Source organism: Bombina bombina, chromosome 3 (genome assembly GCF_027579735.1).
Source record: "Bombina bombina isolate aBomBom1 chromosome 3, aBomBom1.pri, whole genome shotgun sequence".
Classification (NCBI taxonomy): domain Eukaryota; kingdom Metazoa; phylum Chordata; class Amphibia; order Anura; family Bombinatoridae; genus Bombina; species Bombina bombina.
This window is the reverse complement of record NC_069501.1, coordinates 379,387,909-379,413,002: the sequence shown is the minus strand read 5'-3', so window position 1 is coordinate 379,413,002 and position 25,094 is coordinate 379,387,909. Positions and strand designations below refer to the sequence as shown.

Genomic DNA, 25,094 nt, shown 5'->3' with positions numbered 1-25,094 from the left:
TCCGTTGATATTAAGTTATTATCTTGGAAAGTTTTGTTTTTGGCTGCAATTTCTTCCGCTAGAAGAGTTTCAGAATTATCTGCTCTGCAGTGTTCTCCTCCTTATCTGGTGTTCCATGCAGATAAGGTGGTTTTACGTACTAAACCTGGTTTTCTTCCAAAAGTTGTTTCTAACAAAAACATTAACCAGGAGATAGTCGTGCCTTCTTTGGGTCCGAAACCAGTTTCGAAGAAGGAACGTTTGTTGCACAATTTGGATGTTGTTCGCGCTCTAAAATTCTATTTAGATGCTACAAAGGATTTTAGACAAACATCTTCCTTGTTTGTTGTTTATTCTGGTAACAGGAGAGGTCAAAAAGCAACTTCTACCTCTCTCTCTTTTTGGATTAAAAGCATCATCAGATTGGCTTACGAGACTGCCGGACGGCAGCCTCCTGAAAGAATCACAGCTCATTCCACTAGGGCTGTGGCTTCCACATGGGCCTTCAAGAACGAGGCTTCTGTTGATCAGATATGTAGGGCAGCGACTTGGTCTTCACTGCACATTTTTACCAAATTTTACAAGTTTGATACTTTTGCTTCTTCTGAGGCTATTTTTTGGGAGAAAGGTTTTGCAAGCCGTGGTGCCTTCCATTTAGGTGACCTGATTTGCTCCCTCCCTTCATCCGTGTCCTAAAGCTTTGGTATTGGTTCCCACAAGTAAGGATGACGCCATGGACCGGACACACCTATGTTGGAGAAAACAGAATTTATGTTTACCTGATAAATTACTTTCTCCAACGGTGTGTCCGGTCCACGGCCCGCCCTGGTTTTTTAATCAGGTCTGATGATTTATTTTCTTTAACTACAGTCACCACGGTATCATATGGTTTCTCCTATGCAAATATTCCTCCTTAACGTCGGTCGAATGACTGGGGTAGGCGGAGCCTAGGAGGGATCATGTGACCAGCTTTGCTGGGCTCTTTGCCATTTCCTGTTGGGGAAGAGAATATCCCACAAGTAAGGATGACGCCGTGGACCGGACACACCGTTGGAGAAAGTAATTTATCAGGTAAACATAAATTCTGTTTTTGAGACACTTTGAAGGTTCCTTTGGGTTTCTTTCAGGGGTTGTTACCCACATGGCTAATATTAAAACACTTTGGAGTGTTTCTTTAGGCCTCACAAGCACCGTAGTGAGGTGGGAGGGGCCTAATTTCGCACCTCAGATGCGCAGTTATAATTGACTAGAAGTTCAGGCTGTTTCACATGGAGGGTCCTGCTGCAGTTTGAGGGCCTATAAGAAGCTTTTTCCCCACAAATCTGGTTCCTAAGGGCTGGTAGGGCCACAGCAGAGCTGTGGCAAGGTGCTGAACGTTTTTTAATCGTTTTTTTGGCTTACTGTCGATCCGGTTTGGGCATTAAGGGGTTAATCATTTTTATTGCTAGTGGTGCAATCTTACTAATGCTTTAGGTACATACTGTAAAAATTTCGAAAAGTTTGCTGCATTTTTTTCACTGTTTTGCAAAATTGTGTGCCTTTTTTATCTCTTAAAGGCACAGTAACGTTTTTTTCAAAGTGTGTTTTTACTTGATTAAAGTGATTTCCAAGCCTGCTTGTTTTACTACTAGTCTGTTAAACATGTCTGACACCAAGGAAAATCCTTGTTCAATGTGTTTAGAAGCCATGGTGGAACCCCCTCTCAGAATGTGTCCCACTTGTACTGATATGTCTATACACTTTAAAGATCATATTGTTACACTTAAAAATGTGGCCCAAGATGATTCTCAGACAGAATGTAACAAGGTTAGCCCGTCAACCTCTCCCCAAGTGTCACAACCAGTTACGCCCGCTCAAACGACGCCTGGCACCTCCAGTGCGTCTAACTCTTTTACCTTGCAAGACTTGGCGGCAGTTATGAATAATACCCTCTCAGAGTTCTTATCTAAACTGCCCGTGTTACCTGCAAAGCGTGATAGCTCTGTTTTAAGAACAGATAATGAGCATTCTGATGCTTTAGTAGCCGTATCCAATATACCCTCACAACGCTCTGAAGTTGGGGTGAGGGATGTGCTGTCTGAGGGAGAAATTTCCGATTCAGGAAAGGTTTCTCCTCAGATTCAGATATATTGGCTTTTAAATTTAAATTAGAACACCTCTGCTTATTGCTCAGGGAGGTATTAGTTACTCTGGATGACTGCGACCCTATGGTGGTTCCAGAGAAATTGTGTAAAATGGACAAGTACCTGGAAGTTCCTGTTTACACTGATGTGTTTCCGGTCCCTAAAAGGATTGCGGATATCGTTACTAGGGAGTGGGATAGACCAGGTATTCCCTTTAATCCCCCTCCTGTTTTTAAGAAAATGTTCCCCATATCTGACCCCATGCGGGACTCGTGGCAGATGGTCCCTAAGGTGGAGGGGGCTATTTCTTCACTTGCTTAATGCACAACCATACCAATTGAAGACAGTTGTGCTTTCAAAGACCCTATGGCTAAAAAATTAGAGGGTTTAGTTAAGAAAATTTTTGTTCAACAAGGTTTTCTTCTCCAACTTATTGCGTGCATTGTTCCTGTAACTACTGCAGCTGCTTTCTGGTTTGAGGTGCTGGAAGATGCGCTCCAGATGGAGACCTCATATGAGGACATTATGGACAGAATTAAGGCTCTAAAGCTGGCTAATTCTTTTATCACAGATGCCGCTTTCCAACTAGCTAAGTTAGCGGCAAAGAATTCAGGCTTCGCCATTTTAGCGCGCAGGGCGCTATGGCTAAAGTCCTGGTCGGCCGATGTGTCGTCAAAATCCAAACTCTTGAACATCCCTTTCAAAGGAAAGACCCTCTTAGGGCCTGAATTGAAAGAGATTATTTCAGAAATCACTGGGGGAAAAGGCCATGCTCTCCCTCAGGACAAGTCCTTCAAGACAAAGAACAAACAAAATAATTTTCGTTCCTTTCGGAATTTCAGGAGTGGTCTTGCTTCATCCTCCCCTGCTGCAGAGCAAGAGGGTAACGCTTCCCAACCCAGGGCAGCCTGGAAACCTTACCAGGGCTGGAACAAGGGTAAACAGGCCAAGAAGCCTGCAGCTGCCTCTAAGACAGCATGAAGGGGTAGCCCCAGATCCGGGACCGGATCTAGTAGGGGGCAGACTCTCTCCCTTCGCTCAGGCCTGGGCAAGAGATGTACTCGATCCCTGGGCCTTAGAGATTGTATCCCAGGGATATATTCTAGAATTCAAGGACTCCCCTCCAAGGGGAAGGTTCCACATTTCTCGTCTGTCTACAGACATGACAAAGAAAGAGGCGTTCTTACGCTGTGTATAAGACCTACATACAATGGGAGTGATCCACCCAGTTCCAATTGCGGAACAAGGGCTGGGTTTTTACTCAAACCTGTTTGTGGTTCCCAAGAAAGAAGGAACTTTCAGACCAATCCTGGATCTCAAAATTCTAAACAAATTCCTCAGAGTCCCATCATTCAAGATGGAGACCATTCGGACAATCTTACCAATGATCTAGGAGGGTCAATATATGACCACCGTGGATTTAAAGGATGCGTATCTGCACATTCCTATCCACAAAGATCATCACCAGTTTCTCAGGTTCGCCTTTCTGGACAAGCATTACCAGTTTGTGGCTCTTCCTTTCGGGTTGGCCACTGCTCCCAGAATTTTCACAAAGGTGCTAGGGTCCCTCCTGGCAGTGCTAAGACCGTGGGGCATAGCAGTGGCGCCTTATCTAGACGACATCTTAATTCAGGCGTCAACTTTCCAAAGAGCCAAGTCTCACACGGAAATTGTATTGGCCTTTCTGAGGTCTCACGGGTGGAAGGTGAACATCAAAAAGAGTTCTCTCTCCCCCCTCACAAGAGTTTTCTTCCTAGGAACTCTGATAGACTCGGTAGAAATGAAAATATTTCTGACGGAGGTCAGAAAGTTAAAAGTCTTAACCACTTGCTGAGCCCTTCATTCCATTCCTCGGCCATCTGTAGCTCAGTGCATGGAGACAATCGGATTAATGGTAGCGGCAATGGACATAGTCCCTTTTGCACGGATACACCTCAGACCACTGCAACTATGCATGCTCAAACAGTGGAATGGGGATTATGCAGATTTGTCTCCTCAAATACAGCTGGACCAGGGGACCAGAGATTCTCTTCTCTGGTGGTTGTCTCAGGATCACCTGTCTCAGGGAATGTGTTTCCGCAGACCAGAGTGGATCATCGTAACGACCGACGCCAGTCTGTTGGGCTGGGGTGCAAAAAGTAATGCCAAAGCCATAAATGTCTGCTATTTCTGAACAAAGGTGATCCCAGAGAAGCATTTACAACCGTTTGTGCGATAATTGCACAAGTTGTTTGTAAATAATTTCAGTGAGAAACCTAAAGTTTGTGAAAAAGTTAGTAAAAAATGTTAACAATTTTTTTTTATTTGGCAGTGAAATGGTGGCATGAAATATACCAAAATGTGCATAGATCAATACATTGGGTTGTCTACTAAAACAAAATGTATACATGTAAAGGAGTGTTCTGGGATTCCTGACAGATATCAGTGATAAAATGTAACATGCAAATTTTGAGAAAAAAAAATGGTTTGGGAATAGCAAAGTGCTACTTGTACTTATTGCCCTATAACCTATTTATTACAATAAAAAGCAAAGAACATGTAAACATTGGGTATTTCTAAACTCGGGACAAAATGTAGAAACTATTTAGCATGGGTGTTTTTTGGTTGTTGTAGATGTGTAACAGATTTTGGGGATCAAAGTTTGAAAAAGTTTTTTTTTTTTTCATTTTTTTCATTATATTTTATATATTTTTTTACAGAAAATAATGGTATCTTTAGAAAGTCCATTTAATGGTGAGAAAAACGATATATATAATATGTGTGGGTGCAGTAAATGAGTAAGAGGAAAATTACAGCTAAACACAAGCACAGAAGAAATGTAAAAATAGCCCTGGTCCCAAACGGTCAGAAAATTGAAAAGTGCCGTGGTCCTTAATGGGTTACGGTGGTTTCAGCACTGATTCAACTTGGTTACTATTGCAATTATTATTGATGCAAAACTGATAATCCACCTTTTATGAGCATGTGACACCATTGACGTTTAGGGAGGAAGGGAAAAGTAAACAACAGCTCGCATAAATTGCCTTAAAGTATTAACCCAAGCCTCCCTGGGAGAAAATGAAAGAAACACATTTTTTAGATGTATTTTACAACAAAAGGCTGCAAAGAAATATAATGAATGTATATTGCATTAATGTTTCACTTGCAATAATGAAACATTTTATGCATTGTTGAAATATCAAGTTTAATGGTCCTTTAAATAAAATAGTTTATCTCTTTGTTTCTCTGCACTGCTATTTCTGCACTGCCCCACTCGTGCAGATATAGCATCTCGCCACTGTTACTGAGAATGCCGCAGAATGAGACCCAGGACAGCAGCACCATACAGGGTACAGCCCTGATCCTTAAAGGGACATTCAAACCAAAGTTTAAATCCACATGGATGCATTTCAGTTTTGAATAGAAGCATTTTTTAAGATACATCTATTAAAAAAGCTTGTAAGAAAAGCTATTGCTGTTTTTTAAGCATATATAGGTATGCACCATTCACCAGCATTTTAAACAAAGCACTTGCTCAGAGAGCTTAAGGTGCTTGCACTATCTGGCAATTACTTCATTTGTTAATTGCTGACATGATACAAGCCCCACTGGTGCTCTGAGCAGCTTTAGTATTTAAAATGCTAGTACACTGGAGAATATCTAACTATGCTTCAGATGCATGTGCACATAAAAATGTTAATACTAAAACAGTAATAGCTTTTACTAGAAGCATTTTTGCCAATATATGTATATTGCAAATTTTGTTTCTATTCAAAGGTGTAATTCATATATGTGCATTTAAATTTTGACCGGAATGTCCCTTTAACAACTAAGGAACTCTGAAAGTATGCTGTTCTAAACATCTTTGAGAACTAACCACAGTTGTTCTGTGGATTTAGGCAGCCTCAATTGATTACGTCTCTGTGTAATCCCAGACAGATTCTATAATGTCGACATCAGGGCTCTGTGGTGGCCATATCACTTTAGGACTTCTTGTTATTCTTAATGCAGAAGATAGTTATTTATGACTTTTGGCTGTATGCTTGGGGTCGTTATACTGCAGAATAAATTTTGGGTGATAGTATTGTATGATGGATAAGTATTGGCCTGTACTTCTCAACTTTGATCAAATCCCCAACCCTATTTGCAGAAATACAGCCCCAAACCTGCAAGGAACCTACACCATGCTTCACTGTTGCCTGCAGACACTCGTTTTTGTACCACTCTTTAGCCCTTTCGCACACAAATATTTCACATTTTGACTCATCCATCCAGAGAACCTGCTGTCATTTTTCTGCAACCCAGTTTCTGTGTTTTTATTCACAGTTGAGTCACTTGGCCTTGTTTACATGTTGGAGGTATGACTTTTTATCCACTTTTGACCAGACTTCTCCAGAGATTAGATGGGTGTACAGGTTCATTCTGTTTTTTTCCCCACAATTCTGAGCTAATATCACTACTGAACATCTTCCACTTGCGAAGGGAAGTAAAGCCTGATGTGTCTATCATCTGCTGCACTAAGTTTCCTTGGCCAACCACTGTATCTGCTGTCCTTTATGTTGCAGTTTCTTTGTGCTTTTTCAGAAGAACTTGGAAAGCACACCTGGAAACCTCTGTTTGCCTTTTAATGTCTACCTGGGAGAGACCTTGTTGATGCAGTATAACTACCCTGTGTCTTGTTGCAAATAATGGGCACCAAGTGAACATTGTGTGCTCCATGTACTAGCCTTACAGTTAAGTCCCACACACATCCTCCTGAAAGCCCTTTGCCCTCACAGTGACTTAGCGCATCAGAACAATGTACTATTTAACCCATACTAAATTCACACACACACTCACCGCTCTAGCATAGAACCATGATTTTTGCCTTCCTGCGCAGACATCCTTAGGGTTGGGAAGTAGCAGCTGACAAAGAGAAGATTTAGAGCCATGCTGAAAAGGGGAGGTCGTTTGTATGCTTTTGACAGAGATTATATTAACAATCTTTTTCGAGTGGAATTTTTGCGTAATCATAGGCCCTGCATCTCATGCTGAAACAGGAAGGACCATTTTTCAAACTGTTGCCACATAGTTGGAAGTACCCAATTGCCTAAAATATCTTCTTATCCTGTAGCATTATGATGATCCTTCACAAAAACTAAGGGGCCTAGTCCAAACCCTGAAAAACAGACCCAGACCATTGTCCCTTCTCCACCAAACGCAGAGTCCCCTCGGTGAGTTTGTGTGGTCTACCACTTTGTGGCTGGGGCTGTTGCTGCTCCTAGACTCTTTCACAATAAAAGCACTTTTACAAACTGACTTCTGGCATCCTATGATATTGACATGTTTAAAGTCACTGAGCTCTTCCGTGCAACCAATTTTAAAGACAATGTTTATCTTTGAAGATTTTATGGCTAAGTGCTGGATTGTATGCACCTATGTGGCTTAAACACCTGAACTCATACTTTTGGCCATATAGTACAACCCCAATTCCGAAAAAGTTGGGACAATTTGGAAAATGCAAAAAAAACAAACAAAAATATTAATTTAAAAATTCAATTCACCCTGTATAATATTGATTGAGAATGTGTAGCGCATTATGAAGTCAAAATAAGGCAACAAAGGGCCGTACAGTTGCGCAGCTGAAGACATGATTAATGGATGAATGGGGGAAAATTCCTTTTGCTAAACTTGACCAACTGGTGTCTTTAGTGCCCATACGCTCAAAGGGACACTCAAGTCAAAATTAAACTTCCATGATTTAGATAGAGCATTTAATTTTAAACAAAACAAAATGTGCACAGTCTCTTTATATTTACAATTTTTGAGTTACCAGCTCCTACTGAGCATGTGCAAGAATTCACAGAAAATGCGTATATGCATTTGTGATTGGCTAATGGCTGTCACATGATACAGGAGGAGTGGAAATAGACATAACTTTGAAATTTGTCAGAAAAAAACATCTACTTCTCATTTGAAATTCAGACAAAGTGCTATTGCATTATTGTTTTATCATTCATTTGTTGATTATGCAAATCTACTGTATTTACTGGTCCTTTAATAAGTGTTATTAAAAAGAAAAGGTGATGTTACATGGCGGTAAACAGTCGACTGTGTTGCAGTCATCAGTTTTGAAATGAGTGAATATTTTCAAAAATACATTAAATTCACAAAGTAAAACATCAAATAATGTGTTAATAATGTGGTTTTTCATATAGTACAGAGTGCATTGAATTCTCAAATGACTCTTTTTGTTTGTTTTTGCATTTTTCATAGTGTTCCAACTTGTTTGGAATTGGGGTTGTATATCATAAACATATGAAGTCATCTCTAAATGATTCAGTCTGTTTGATGATGTTTTGTGTGTTCATACTGCAGTCAGATAAATAAGTTTATTATTATTATTTTTTTGTTTATGCAGTAGATTGGAGATGTCTAAGAGCCCATATAATAGGTGTCCTGTAGCTGCCACCAGAGCCCCTCCCCCCTTATCACACTCATAACATTCACATAAAACCCTTTGTAGAGTGATCTATTTTCAGCATGACTTTCTGCTAGCATGGGAGGAATTTAAGTGCAGCTGCTGCGTCTCTGCGTTCTGGATGAAACACAAAGCCACACTGCTAGACTAGAAGAACCAGAGTTGTAATACAAGTCATCTTAAAGTGGTGATTGTCCAAGACCTGTGCTGAATATCATTCATTTCATGGCATTGCTGTAATGTCTGGGTTTTATAGCTTGGTTGTCTGGCTGTGCAGAACCTTATATCAAGACTATATGGAATGGAAGGATTTACACAATAAATCTCTAGGTTGTAACAGTAGAATTAATATACAGCTTAAATGGACATGAAACTCAAAATGTGTTTCCCATAAAATAATCCACAGCTAAGGAATAAGATAAAGAATACTAAAGGCTGTGTCCCAAAACTATAAAAAAAACTTCAAATATTGCTCAGAAAATAAAAGTTTAAAGGGACAGTCTACACCAGAATTATTATTGTTTTAAAAGATAGATAATCCCTTTATTACCCATTCCCCAGTTTTGCATAACCAACACAGTTATAATAATATACTTTTAACCTCTGTGATTATCTTGTATCTAAGCCACTGCAAACTGCCCCTTTTTTCTGTTCTTTTGACAGACTTGCAGTCTAGCCAATCAGTGCCTGCTCCCAGATAACTTCTCGTGCACAAGCACAGTGTTATCTATATGAAATACGTGAACTAACACCCTCTAGTGGTGAAAAACTGTTAAAATGCAATCTGAAAGAGGTGGGCTTCAAGGTCTAAGAAATTAGCATATGAACCTCCTAGGTTAAGCTTTCAACTAAGAATACCAAGAGAACAAAGCAAAATTGGTGATAAAAGTAAATTGGAAAATTGTTTAAAATTACATGCTCTATCTGAATCATGAAAGTTTATTTTGGCCTAGACTGTCCCTTTAAATGATTTACAACATTTATTTTGTATAGAGTTTTTGCTATTCAGTAATCAAATTACAATGCATATCAAAATAAGAAAACCCTTGATTTAATATAAAATATATTTAGGCTGATTTTATATATATATATATATATATATATATATATATATATACATACACAGGTGGCCCTCTGTTTACAACGGTTCAATTTGTGCCGTTTCAGAATAACAACCTTTTTTTCCAGTCATGTGACTGCTATTGAAAAGCATTGAGAAGCAGTGCATTGATTAAAATAGCCAGTAGGTGGAGCTGTCCGCTTGCGTTGCAGCAAAGCCAAGCAAGCTGAAATTAATCAGTTTAACCAGAGCTGAGCTATCGAGCAGATTTCAAATGAACAAGATCTTCCTGTCTATAAATCAGTCCAGATGGGAATGTATAGAAAGAACTGTTTGCAGAAAAATGCACGTAAAGTCTGTGTTGTGTTATTATTTTATTAGATTTATAATGCTGTTTAGCAAATGTTTTTGTTCATTTAATTTAGTTTAATTATATATTCTGTGTTGTGTGATTATTTTATTAGGTTTATAATGCTGTTTAGTCTTCATTTCAAAGCTTTAAAAATAATCTATTAGGTGTTACTTATGACAATTTTGAGAGAGGCCTGGAATCTAACTCCCTTACTTCCCATTGACTTACATTATAAACTGGGTTTCAATTTACAACGGTTTCGATTTACAACTATTCCTTCTGGAACCTAACCCCGGCGTAAACTGAGGGCTACCTGTGTATGTGTGTGTGTGTATATATATATATATATATATATATATATATATATATATATATATATATATATATATATTTTTTTTTTTCTAGGGCATTTTTTAGCAGTAAATTTAATGAGTCTGACAAAACAAATCTTAATTTTTCTGCTTTGTTAGTTGTCTAATTTGTTGGCTGATATTCCTTTAAATGAGCTGACATTTATTTTTGAAAGACATTGTTATGGTCAATAACACAGCCACATGAAGCCTGGGACTTAAAATGTTGCATATTATTATCATAATTCAACCTTGATGTAATATGATAACTATTAGGGGCTCATCACACACATATATAATATAATATACATATATATATATGTTTGACTCAATTGTGTGTGTGTGTGTGTGTACTGTACATATGTACTATATGGCCAGAAGTATGGGGACACCCCTACTGATAATTGAGTTCAAGGGCTCCATTTATTAAGCAGCGGATGCTGCTTCGGAGGCCCCTCATTTCAGGCTTGCCTGAAACAGAAGTTAAGAAGCAACGGTCATAAGACTGCTGCTCCATAACTTGTCCGGCACCTTTTAGGTATCTTCCAAATCCGATCGGGATAATTGACAGCCCCTGCAAGCTGCCTATTGGCCACCAGTCAGCAGGGGGCAGCATTGCACAAGCATTTCACTATTAATAAATCTACCCCAAGTGTTTAAGCCACACTATTGCTAACAGGTAGAATAAAATCCAGCACATAGCCATGAAATCTCCATAAATGAACATTGGCGGTACAATAGGTTGTACTGAAGAGCTCAGTGATTTTAAATGTAAATACTCTCTCTGTGCAAAGAAAATCACAAAGACAAGGGCGCCTCCTCGTGTGATACAGTTTGGACAAATGTAAAAAAAGGTGAATACAGATTTTATACTCACAAGTAAAGCAGCACTCTGTTGTGCTTATAGAGGCAGACTGGGAGTTCAGTGTCCCAGTTCACTGACCAAGGCAGTGCAACAAATCACTCCAGGGTAGATTTCAATCAAGCTCAGATCTCTGTCTGTTTCCTCAGGCTTCTATGAATGATAGAAGCCTGAGGAAACAGAGATCTGAGAAACTAGTTGCTTGTTTATCCATTGTTACGGTCACATTTGTGACATTTTATATTGTATTTCACTGCACCATTAAACTATGTTATTTTAGAGCCTGAGCTTGATTGAAATCTACCCTGGAGTGATTTGTTGCACTGCCTTGGTCAGTGAACTGGGACACTGTGAACTCCCAGTCTGCCTCTATAAGCACAACAGAGTGCTGCTTTACTTGTGAATATAAAATCTGTATTCACTTTTTTTACATTTGTCCAAACTATATCACACGAGGAGGCGCCCTTGTCTTTGTGATTTTCTTTGCACAGAGAGAGTATTTATCCAGACTGGTTTTGTGACAGGGAGCTGACTTCTGGATCTAAGGGAGAATCTTATATATGTGCTACCCAGGAGGACTAATAAACCTCTGAAGTGCCCTCCTAATCTTGGGACTGTCTGAGCATCAATATCATATACAGATAAGAACTTATTAGAGACTTAATACTATTTATTTATTATATATTGTTTTAAGCTGCATTTTCTGTTTATATTGATCTCATCACATCACATTTGATGAGAGTCCATGTCTCATTTTTTCTGTAATTGTCATTATTATTTTGTCTGTATACATTATTATCTGATCATTTTATATTATTTTTATAGTGTTTGTTTTTACTATACTTCAGTATTATCCTACAGATTGTTGTAATACATCTATATTTATATTAGGCCTTGGTTGGCCTTTTTTTAAAAATTATATTTTTAAAAATTATATATTTCTTCTAGCGCCCCCTAGAGTTACGCTTGTATAGTGTAACAGGTATTTCTAGATTTTAATGTAACACTGTCGTAACATGAAGTCAGTTCATGAAATTTCTGCCCTACTAGATCTGCCTCTGTGAACTTTAAATACCATTATTGTGAAGTGGAAGCATCTAGGAGCAACAGTAGCCCAGCCATGAAGTGGTAGACCACGTAATCTCAAGTAGTGCTGTCAAGGGCTGAAGAATGGTTTGCATGAAAAATTGCTTATTATCTGTTGCATAACTCTCTACAGAGTTATAAAGTGTGTTTGGAAAACTTTGGAAGCAAGAACTCTTCATCAGGAAATGGGCTTCCATTGAGAAGCAGCTGCACACTGGCCTCATATCAACATGCACAATGTCAAGCTTTGGTTGGAGTGGTGTAAAGCAAGCTGCCAATAGACTCTGGAGCAGTGGAAACGTTCTCTGGAGTGATGAATCACACTTCACTATCTGGCAGTCTGATAAAAGAATCTGGGTGTGCCAAATACCAGGAGAATTCTACCTACTATAATACAAAGTGTCTACTGTAGAGGTTAGTGGAGGAGGGACAGTGTTCTGGTTCTGTTTTTCAGGGTTTGTGATAGGCACCTTAGTTTTAGTGAAGAGTCATCTTAATGCTACAGGATACAAATGCATTTTAATCAGAGGTGCTTCCACCTTTGTGGTTGCAGTTTGGTTTAGTCCCCTTCCTGTTCCAGCATAACTGCGTCCCTGTGCACAAAGGTAGGTCCACAAAGACATGGTTTAACAACTTTGGTGTTGAGTGACCTGCACAGAACCATAACCTCAACCCCATTGAACACCTTTGGGATAAATTGGAATGTCAATTGCAAGCCAGACCTTCTTGTTCCAACATTAATGCCAGATCTTACAAAGGCTCTTTTGGCTAAATGGGCACAAATTCCCACAGACACACTGCAAAATATTGTGCACAGCCTTCCATGAAGAGTTGTTGCTGCTATATCCACAAAGGAGTGGGACAACTCCATATTAATATCTAGTAGTTGCTATGGGGATGGGGAAGACAAGGTTATTTGCAATTGGGGCTTGACTTTTTGAGTTTGAGTTGATTAGATAGTGGCATATAATTTAATACTGAATGGGCGTATGGCAGTATTGGTGTTAATTGTTTTTGTGGCTATGATATTTTCATGCTTAATCCTTAAGGTGGCATGGTGGTTAAATAAAGTGAGGTTTGATGAATTAAGTGTTAATGGTAGTGGTTAAGCAGTGTAGTTTAAAGGTTAATACCAGTGACCTATGCTGATTCAGGGCTGATACCTATAATGATTGAGAGTTTGTGGCTTAATTATGGTAGGGGGTATGGAAGTTAATGATTTGCAGTTTAGAGTGTAATCGTGATGGGGCTCTGATGATTTAGGATTTATCTGCACTGAGTGTCCTATGTTTAAGGTATTGAATGATGTGTATAGGGACATATTGAAACTGTAACTATATTATATAACAATGCTTATTTTATTATCATTATTATGATTATATTATATTATCCGTAGACATTTGTATGATATGAGCTGTCATTACTGTGAAGAACCCTACCATCATTTGTGCTTCTGGAGGGGGTTGTAGGCTAGCCTCCTGCCCACTGATTATAGCCCATGGAAGAGACCAAGGATTTTACCCTATTTGACTTGGTCAGGGCAATTAGGGGAACCAGAACTGGAAACCCTCTTACTGGCCGGGAGTGACTACCAGGGAGATGAGGCCAGGCAGTATCCAGAACAGTGGTTCTGCAGGAGCAGCTGAGGCTCACTTTAGGCAGCCGGCCTCATGGAACTGTGTTTGGGTACCTTTTTACTGTGATAGCGGTTCTTGGGAAAGGAACACTTAATGTACCACAAGTGACTAATTGGTCCCAGCAATAGGACTAGTAGGAACCCCAGGGTGTCAGGTTTCCATGGAGACATCCTTTTTTCAGGGCAGAAGTTCGCCCCACCCGTAGCCAGGCTTCTGGAACTAGTTTCGGTCACCTGTAGACTCCAACCCAGTTGGCTTATCTGATTAAGTAAAACATGTCCCCAGACATGCAGTCTCCAATAAGCTTAATATGATTACTGATAAGAGGGAGACTAGGTGCAGGGTTGGGGGGTTGTATGTCTTTTTCAACCGTTTGAAGACATTTCTTTTGTTTGATCTGATAATCTAATGTTTGACCTGCTGATTTAGTAAATGTCTATTCATAAAGGGGGATTGTCCCTGGAAGTGTATAAAATGTGTGTGAAACTTGCAATAAACAGTTATTTCTTTTGTTTTACCTGAACATGAGTCCTATCTCTTGGTTGTGGTAATGGGCTGGTGTCAGCTATCTATCTGCTGGAGGGGTTTGGAGGGCAGGAGGCAGCTTTTGGCAGAAGTACCCAGGCAGGGTACCAGGCGGTCAGTCACAGTTGGTGGCAAGTGGTGGGATGCTTCCTGCAGTATGGGACATCCAAACCACCACCTGGATCCGAGGTCCGGCTAGCAGAAGAGGAGCAGAACACACACCAATAGCCATGGAAGAGGAATTTGGAAGGAGGTCGCAAGAGATGCGGGTGCAACACAGAGGATTAGTTTCAGAGCAGGTCCTGCTAGAGTGGTATGACTCAGTCTGCCGGCAACTATGGCAAGAAACGCTAGACCCGGAGCAGCACCACCAGAGAAAGATTCTCCCCTCCCTCCAAGAAAGGTACTGGGTGCACTACGAGATGCAGGCGTTGTTCTTGGGAGAAAAAACACACGAAGAGTGGACAGCCGAGTTGAGTTGGCTGGTCCGGGAAGAGATGCGGCTGTACGAGAGCTACAGAGCCCTCCGATGATATGTAGCCCAAGTGTACCCCTGGACCGGGGACGACAGCCTGACAGAAGGCTTTGGCTACGGCAGCTTAGGGCTGTTGTATGGAAAGCTGTCCACGGATCATGTCTTCGGGAGTGATCTGCAGTGGCGGTGGGAGGAAATCTTGGATTACAGAGAACGGTTGCTGGGAATCTCAGAAGTGTGCTGGGCTCAGGAAGATTTAGAGGCTATGGCCATTCAGGAATAGGATCTGGAGATCGCCTACCGACAGCTGCTAGACTCTGCTCAGCAGCCTGGTCAGGCAGTACCCAGAACAGTAGTTCTGCAGGAGCGGCTGAGGCGCACTTTAGGCAACCGGCCTCCTGGAACTGTTTTCGGTTATCTTTTTACTGTGATAGCGGTTCTCAGTAAAGGAACACTTTATGTACCACAAGTGACTAATTGGCCCCGGCAATAGGACTAATAGGAACCCCAGCGTGTCAGGTTTCCATGGAGACATCCTTTGTTCAGGGCAGAAGTTCGCCCCACCCGTAGCCAGGCTTGTGGAACTAGTTTCGGTCACCTGTAGACTCCCACCCGGCTGGCTTATCTGATTAAGTAAAACATGTCCCCAGACATGCAATCTACAATAAGATTAATAAGATTACTGGTAAGAGGGAGTCTATGTGCTCAGGTGCAGGGTTGGGGGTTGTATGTCTTTTTCAACAGTTTGGAGACATTTCTATTGTTTGATATAATAATCTAATGTTTGACCTGCTGATCTTGTTAATGTCTATTCATGAAGGGGGATTGTGTGTAAACCTTCCAATAAACAGTTATTCCTTTGGTTTTACCTGAACATGAGTCCTGTCCCTTGATTGGGGTAAAGGGCTGGTGTCCGCTATCTATCTGCTGGAGGGGTTAGAAGGGCAGGAGGCAGCTTTTGGCGGAGGTACCTAGGCGAGGTAACAGGTGGTCCGTCACAATTACTATCACTTGGAGGGAGCTGTAAAGCCAGCCATAATATTGCACCATGTACATAGTATGGTTGCAGCAGTGTCACCTGTGCAGTTTCACTTTTGAAACTGCCTCTGGGAGTGCATTGATTTTTCTTCTCCATTTAAGGTGTTAAAGGGACATTAAACACTTTGAGATGGTAATATAAAATGATAAATTGTAGTTATAAAAAAACTCTGCAATATACTTTCATTATTTATTTTGTCCTCTTTGCCTTTAATTCCATTCTGAAATTGTGAGCTTTTCAGTTCCTGTTAGAAATGGAAGTGCAGAACATTGTTAAATCCAGCACAACCATTGGCTGCACACTCTAATGACCTATGTATAACTGTCCCTAATTGGCCACAGCAGAGAAGGCAACACAAGTTACAACATGGCAGCTCACAGTGTTTTATAGACACTAAAACTTTACTTTTATTTTGTCACTTTTTAAACAACTAATGAAACTTTAAAAAATACATCTACATGTTAGTCATGGACTAGTCTTTTCTTTGAATGCATCATTCTATCTAGCATGCATTTAGTGTTTAATGTCCCTTTAACATATATATTTGTAAAAGTTCTGCCCTTCTCAACCACATACCATACTTTATTAATTTCTACTTCAATAATACTTTTGATGCATGCTGTACTTTTTCTTGTGACATTTAAATTTAAGATTATGCATAGAATGCTTTCTATATTTATATATATATATGTATATGTACAATGAGACATTTGGTTGTAAGATTTGAATATATAAACAATTTATTTTTTATTTTTAAGACAAAACCAAACAAAACACACACTCACTTCAAGTTATGTTTGAGTAATTGATATCCTTGTGCTGTGAAGGCATACGATACCTTCTAACTTCTAACTGTTGTTTCCTGTCTGCTGGTTCCCAAGCACAATCAAATTCTGCAACTCCCCTGTTTAACAATAGAGGTAAAATTCAGTACCACCAAGAAGGGCCAGTAAAGAACATTCCCAGTCTACCAGGATTTCATTTCCTGTTTTTTACAAGACTTCAGGAAAAATGTTGCAGGAACACTTAAGAGTTTTACCAGCCTTTAGGGTAAATAAAAATATAGCCCACTAGTTCTGCCAGGAAATATATCTCTCTTGCCATTTCAAGTATTTTGTATTGTTTTGTCAGTCTGAACATGCTTTTTTTTTTTTTCTTTCTGTCAAACATATCAATTACATTAAGCAGTACATAATTTAACAAGTATTATTTACAATATTTTAGTGATTATGCTACACATCAGTAATAGCAGGTGGGACATACACATGACATTTTTTCTTTTTTTGCATAACAATTTTTGTTAACAGGACAGTAAAGTCAAAATTAAAGGGACAGGAAACCCCCCAAATTTTCGTTCATGATTTTGATAGAACTTACAATTTTAAACAACTTTCCAGTTTACTTCTATTGTCAAATGGGCTTCATTCTCTTGTTATCCTTTGCTGAAGGAACAGCATTGCACTTCTAGCAGCTAGATGAACTCATCTATTTAGCCATTCACAAAAGACAAATGTGTGCATTCACCAATCAGCAGCTAGTTCCCTCTAGTGTAGAATATGTGCATATTCTTTATAAATGTGGAGATGGCATGCTAGGAAGGCAGCCTTTCATTCCTTATTCTATTCTATAGCAGTCTATTAAATGACAGGCTGCTACAGCACATATGTGACTCCTAATTCTATCTGCTGCCTCTCTATGGGTCAGGAGGTAAGCCTTTTGATTGGCTGTATCACCCACTAAAACTGCAGAAACAAAGAGCTTCAGACTATGGACAGCCATTCTTGTACAGAACATCCACTGGAGTTCTAAAACCATATTTATCATGCAGTTTTTATGTTATATTCATATGCACATGCTCTGTATACTGTAATTGTATCAATAAAATGAAGATGATGGGAGTCTATAACAGAGCACTGACTTATTACCTGTTTGATACTAAGGGACAATGACCCTCATTTAAAAGATAATAATTATTTTCCTCTTAGGAAGCAGCAGTGGTGTCTCCAGGGGAGACACTACCCCCCTCAGGATAATGGCTGCCCCCCAACTGTGACTGGCCCTCATTTACCTACCACCAATTTTACCAGATTCCCCACAATTCCGCCTGACTCCTCCCGCAATGCACCCAAAAAGTATATTAACCCTTTGAGTGCTAATGACGACTCTGAGCCATCACAGAGTTTCCCACTCTGGTACTAATGACGGCTCAGTGCCGTCACTAGCACTCTCCCACCTTGTGGGAGATCTGGGGGCTCCCACCCGCTCCTACCCTGGCGATCGTGCCTGTAGAGTGACAGGCATCACTGGGGCATCACGTTTTGCGCGGTGACATCATTGCGCAACTTTATTAACAATTTGTCAATACAAAGTATAGGGAAAGGGGGCATGCTGCTTAGAAGCCTGTATCTCAGTCTTGGGGATCTGAAGAATAGATAATGCCTTTACTACCCATTCCCCAGCTTTGCACAACCAACATTGCTAGATTAATATACTTTATAACATTTAAACCTCTATATTTCTGCCTATTTCTAAGCCACTATAGACAGCCTCTTAGTCACATGCTTTTGTATTTGCTTTTCACAACAGGAGACTGCTAGTTCATGTGGGCCATATAGATAACAATGTGTTCACGCCCGGGGGGTTATTTAAGATTTAGCACAACACAGTACTAAATGCAACTCAATAGATAATAAATAAAAAGTCATGTGATCAGGGGGCTGTCAGAAGATGCTTAGATATAAGGTAATCACAGAGGTAAAAAAAATATTAATATAACTGTGTTGGTTATGCAAAACTTGGGAATGGATAATAAATTGATTATCTGTCGTTTAAAATAATAACAATTCTATTGTGGACTGTCCCTTTAAACTCTTGCTACTAGAAATTATTTCAGTACATTTTTTAAATCAGGAGTGTGTAACTATAAGTTGTTGTTGTTATTTTATTGCTTCCAGCATTTGGGAATAAAGTTTACAAACTATTAGCTGTAGGAAATAAACCTAGATTCTACCAGAACAGAAATGTAAGAACCTCAAAATAGAGAAGCAGGCTATTGCCCAAATTTGTCTTCCAGCCTAAAGTGTGAGCAATATATATGTTGTAAATGAATAGATGTAGAGAGGTAATGTGAAATGACCGCTGAGACTAGAATAAAGCTTTTAGTAACAAAATAGCTGGGTGGTGTGCTGTATCGGTGAATGTTTTATAAAATACCTCCCTGGTTCAAATACACAAACATAAAAAAGTATGGGTTTGTGCTGTAAAATAAAGTAAACAAGTAGTTGAACAGGAACCTGGTGCAACTCACCTTGTAAAATTATTTTTTAAAAAAGTAGAAATTCATTAAAATTGAGATTAAAATCCGCCATGTCTCACAAGTAAATCAATAAGATTTGTTGCACAGGAAATTAGCAAGTATCCCCGCTTGCTATTACCCAGTAAAACTCCATATACATTGTTACCAATGCACAAGAGGATTCTGGGTAAGATATGCAAATTAGATATGCAACATCTCAAACTCTTTGCTTCAAATACTGTGTTAACACGGAGTGATCCCCTAATGGGGGGAATTTCAGTATTTGCTCTATTCACTCTTTTAGGATCTCTGTGTGTAAACACAGTATTTGAAGCAAAGAGTTTGAGATGTTGCATATCTAATTTGCATATCTTACCCAGAATCCTCTTGTGCATTGGTAACAATGTATATGGAGTTTTACTGGGTAAAAGCAAGCAGGGATACTTGCCTATATGTGCTAATTTCCTGTGCAACAAATGTTATTGATTTACAAAAAGTAGAAAAGAGAGGGGTTAATGTATTGTCCAAAAGAGCTTTCTCTACATGTGTAAAAGCAATTACTACAAATGATGGCTCTTCATATATACCTGCTTGAAATGCGTTGATATTTTAAATATATATTTTCATTTTCAATTTTGTCCTTGAAACTGTATGGACATTTACTAGTGTTATCCCTGAATGACACCGAGGTATCCTGTTATTGGCCAGGAATTCTGTAGGTGTCCACTGTGGGTTATATCCTAATAGCCAGTTTTTACTGTTTTTGTTTTGATAATTTGGTGTTTAAGAATTTGTAGCTATCATTTCTAGCATTTTTTTTTATACTTTATATAATTTATTATGTGGCCTTTTTTCAATTTTTATAATTAATAATAAAAATGTTTTAAAGTTGGAGTGCCACATTATCTCCTCACTTTTTTTACTTTCTGTGGAATACAAGCATGCAGTATGTGGGACAAATACAAACTTTAGAGCTTCATTGTTGTTTCCAAGTATTATGTTAGTCAAGTTTTAGAAGTGAACAAATCCTTATTGCAGTTTTGTGATATTTATTCCTATAAGGAAATTAGTGTACTCTGATTGGAGAACCAATAATTCAGACAGCTGTCTGAGGTTGGAAAGACTGGCAGAGACTGGTGGAAATCATACAGCACACATTACTTACGTTCTGGCCACTGTTTGAGGGCACAATTATAGGATATTTTAATGACACTGGAATTTTTTGAAAATGGAATATGAGCTACAGTTATATGGAAAAACAGCCTTACTTTGAGTAATACAGTGTCTAATATAGTCAAGTAAACCATCAACATAAATTGATAAGGCATTAACATTTTGTTTAAAAAATACATATACTGCTTCTCTTTAAAGAAGATTTTTTCCCAAAAAATTAAAAAAAAAACAACAACCAAACAAACGAACAGTAATAGCTGGGTGTTGTTAACAGAAACAACTCAGCCCCAGGCAATTTTTAAGACATGCCCCCTCTCCTCCATTTCTCCAAAACTCTTGATAGATAAACACAGTAGACATACAGACAACGAGTAATAGATAGATAGATAGATAGAATGCCAAACCCTAGCCAAACTGGCTTTACACTAGGATTGCCTATATTTCTCCATGGACTACAGAGACCATGCTCTTTACACCAATGCTTAGCTTGGCTTAAAGGGACACTAAGTTCATGTTTAGGGGCCGATTTATCAGTTTCCGCGCAAGCCTTCTTAAGACCACTGCTCCTTAACTCGTACGCCGCCTCTGAGGCAGCGGACAGCAATCCGCCCGATCGCATACGATCGGGTTGATTGACACCCTCTGCTAGCGGCTGATTGGCCGCGAATCTACAGGGGGTGGCATTGCACAAGCAGTTCACCCGAATACAGTATACGCTGTTGGCGGTTATCGATGTCTGGCAGACATGATTTATACAGCGGATCATGTCCGCCAAACACATGATAAATTGGCCCCTTAAACTTTCATGATTCAGATAGAGCATTACATTTTAAGAGACTTTCTAATGTACTTCAATCATCAAATTGTGCACAGGTTAGTTATATGCACATTTTCGGAGGCATCGGCTATTACTGAGCATGTGCAAGAGTTCACAGAGTATACACATATAAGTATGTTATTGGTTGATGGCTGTAACATGATACAGGACTGGCAAATTTAAAGGGACACTGAACCCAATTTTTTTCTTCCGTGATTAGAGCATGCAATTTTAAGCAACTTTTTAATTTACTCCTATTATCACATTTTCTTCATTCTCTTGCTATCTTTATTTGAAAAAGAAGGCATCTAAGCTTGTTTTTTGGTTCAGTGCTCTGGACAGCACTTTTTTATTGATGGATAAATGTATCCACGAATCAGCAAGGACAACCCAGGTTGTTCACGAAAAATGGGCCGGCATCTAAACTTGCATTCTTGCTTTTCAAATAAAGATACCAAGAGAATAAAGAAAATTTGATAATAGGAGTAAATTAGAAAGTTGCTTACAATTTCATGCTCTATCTGAATCACGAAAGAAAAAAATTTGGGTTCAGTGTCCCTTAAAATACATTTTTACATTTGTCAGAAATGCCCATTTAAAATTCAGCATAAGTACTATTGCATTGTCTTTTTATTATGCACTTGTTGATGATGCAATTCTTCTGTATTTAATCTTTTGACATGAACCTCCCAGCCTCATCCTTTTGATCCAAAACTGTCCAATAGGGAATAAAACAATAGTCTCTACAGCTGCCTTTTATTATTTTTTGCTTCATCCATTCATGTATCAAAGTACGCATTATTAAAAGAAAAATATGTTTATAAGACATTAATGCTAGACAGCAAATGGGATTTATGGTTGTAAATAAGTTGCTACCAAAAACATTAGAGATGATTAGGAACGTTATGACTGCCTTTATCATCACTTATCTTAGTAAATTCAAGTGGTATAATTCTTAGCATTATCTGAAAGAGTCTCAAGTAATTATGGGCAGCCAGCCATTTTAATGATTACCACTCTTGTGATCCACAATGTTTTTTCTCTTTCCATTTGCAGCTGGCAGGATCTGCTATAATTGCTATCGGTTTATGGCTTCGATTTGGTGCGGATTTGGATGATTTAAATAAAGAACTAAGCTCAGACCTTGAAGTATATGATGGATCATTATTTATGGGTAAGTGTGATGAGCTTTTAGAGCACAAGCTTAAAGGGATATTAAAAAGTGTTATTTCAGTAAAAACAAGTATGTGAAAGCAAAGTAAAACAAAAACAGCAAACATCTTACTTGTTTTCTTGCATAATGAGCACTTTTTGAAATTCTCAGTGTGGCCCCGCCCCCAGTGTGATATGGGAGCTGACATGTTTGAAATTTAGGTGACATTCTGACTGATCTAGGCATGAGCAAGTCTGACTCCCTGTTATCTAGTCAAGTCACTAAATAGTAACTAGCCTAGAAGTTTTATGACATCAGGTTCAGATAAACCTTCCTGCAGAGACCCCCTTGTAAGGCGGTGACAGGAAGTATAGGAAGCCTTATCCAATATATAGAAACTAGCAGTATGTCCAGGATAGTGCAAATGCAATCGCAGACGAGAGCTCACTGCTAGCTCTCAGGTACATCCAACAAACATAGGCCTCTAGTTATTAAGGTCTGGGGGACCTGATCCGCAGACCTCGCTGAATACGGCGAGCAATACGCTCGCCGTATTCAGCATTGCACCAGCAGCTCACAAGAGCTGCTGGTGTAACGCTGCCCCCTGCAGACTCGCGGCCAATCGGCAGCCAGCAGGGGGGTGTCAATCAACCCGATCGTACTCGATCGGGTTGATTTCTGGCGATGTGTGTCCGTCTGCTCAGAGCAGGCGGTCAGGTTATGGAGCAGCGGTCTTTGTGACCGCTGCTTCATAACTGCTGTTTTTGGCGAGCCTACAGGCTCGACAGAAACACAGGGCATCAAGCTCCAATCGGAGCTTGATACATATGCCCCATAGTGTCCACAGCACTTGCTTGAAAATATTTTCCTTTATTTATGGGTAATTTTAGGGTACAATAGGCAGCAACGTTTCAGGCTGTACACCCTTAGTCATGTCATGTCATGATTGTTAAGCAAGTGCTGTGGAAACTATCGGCTAGATTACCAGTTTTGCGCTAATAGGTGCTCGGTGCTAACTTGCAAGTTATTGTCACCGCTCACTTACCTACAGCGCTGGTATTACAGGTTTTCATAAACCCGGCGTTAGTAGGCAAGAAGTGAGCGTAGAGAAAAATTGAGCTCCATACCACACTCCAATACCAGCGCTGCTTAAGTCAGCGGTGAGCTGGTTTTACATGCTCGTGCACGATTGCCCCATAGACATCAATGGTGAGAGCCGGGTGAAAAAAAGCCTAACACCTGCAATAAAGCAGCGTAAAGCTCAGTAACGCAGCCCCATTGATTCCTATGGGGAAACAAAATTTATGTTTACACCTAACACCCTAACATGAACCTCGAGTCTAAACACCCCTAATCTTACACTTATTAACCCCTAATCTGCCGCTCCGGACATCGCCGCCACTATAATAAACATATTAACCCCTAAACCGCCGCACTCCCGCATCTCAAACACTAGTTAAATATTATTAACCCCTAATCTACCACCCCTAACATCGCCGCCACCTACCTACATTTATTAACCCCTAATCTACTGCCCCCAACGTCGCCGCCACTATACTATATTTATTAACCCCTAAAACTAAGTCTAACCCTAACACCCCCTAACTTAAATATAATTAAAATAAATCTAAATAAAAGCTACTATTAATAACTAAATAATTCCTATTTAAAACTAAATACTTACCTGTAAAATAAACCCTAAGCTTGTTACAATATAACTAATAGTTACATTGTATCTAGCTTAGGTTTTTTTTTATTTTACAGGTAACTTTGTATTTATTTTGACTAGATAGAATAGTTACTAAATAGTTATTAACTATTTACTAACTACCTAGCTAAAATAAATACAAATTTACCTGTAAAATAAAACCTAACCTAAGTTACACTAACACCTAACATTACACTACAATTAAATAAACTACCTAAATTAAATACAATTACCTAAATTACACACAAAAAAACACTAAATTACTCAAAATAAAAAAGGAAATTATCGGATATTTAAACTAATTACACCTAATCTAATAGCCCTATCAAAATAAAAAAAGCCCTCCCAAAATAAAAAAAACCCTTGCCTAAACTAAACTACCAATAGCCCTTAAAATGGCCTTTTGCGGGGCATTGCCCCAAAGAAATCAGCTCTTTTACCTGTAAAAAAAATACAAACACCCCCCCAACAGTAAAATCCACCACCCACACAACCAACCCCCCAAATAAAAACCTAACTAAAAAAACCTAGGCTCCCCATTGCCCTGAAAAAAAGCATTTGGATGGGCATTGCCCTTAAAATGGCATTTAGCTCTTTTTCAATTGCCCAAAAGCCCTAATCTAAAACCCACCCAATAAACCCTTAAAAAAGCCTAACACTAACCCCCAAAGATCCACTTACAGTTTTGAAGACCAGACATCCATCCTCAACGAAGCGGCAGAAGTCCTCATCGAAGCCGGCCGAAGTCTTCATCCAAGCCCACAGAAGTCTTCATCCAGACAGCATCTCCTATCTTCATCCATCCGGCGCGGAGCGGCTCCATCTTCAAGACATCCAGCGTGGAGCATCCTCTTCAATCGAAATCTTCTTGCTGAATGAAGGTTCCTTTAAATTACATCATCCAAGATGGCGTCCCTTTAATTCCGATTGGCTGATGGAATTCTATCAGTCAATTGGAATTAAAGGTGAAAAAGTCCTCAGCCAATAGGATTGAGCTTGCATTCTATTAGCTGATTGGAAC

General features: G+C 39.4%; 1 protein-coding gene across 1 annotated transcript in view; it reads left to right on the top strand.

Moving 5' to 3' along the window:
* TSPAN2 (tetraspanin 2) overlaps positions 1-25,094 on the top strand; it is a 458,679-nt gene that overhangs the window by 103,539 nt on the left and 330,046 nt on the right. Inside the window, exon 2 of the mRNA XM_053706532.1 lies at positions 22,269-22,386. Within this exon, the coding sequence (XP_053562507.1) occupies positions 22,269-22,386 (118 nt within the window). The remainder of the gene's footprint in view (positions 1-22,268; positions 22,387-25,094) is intronic.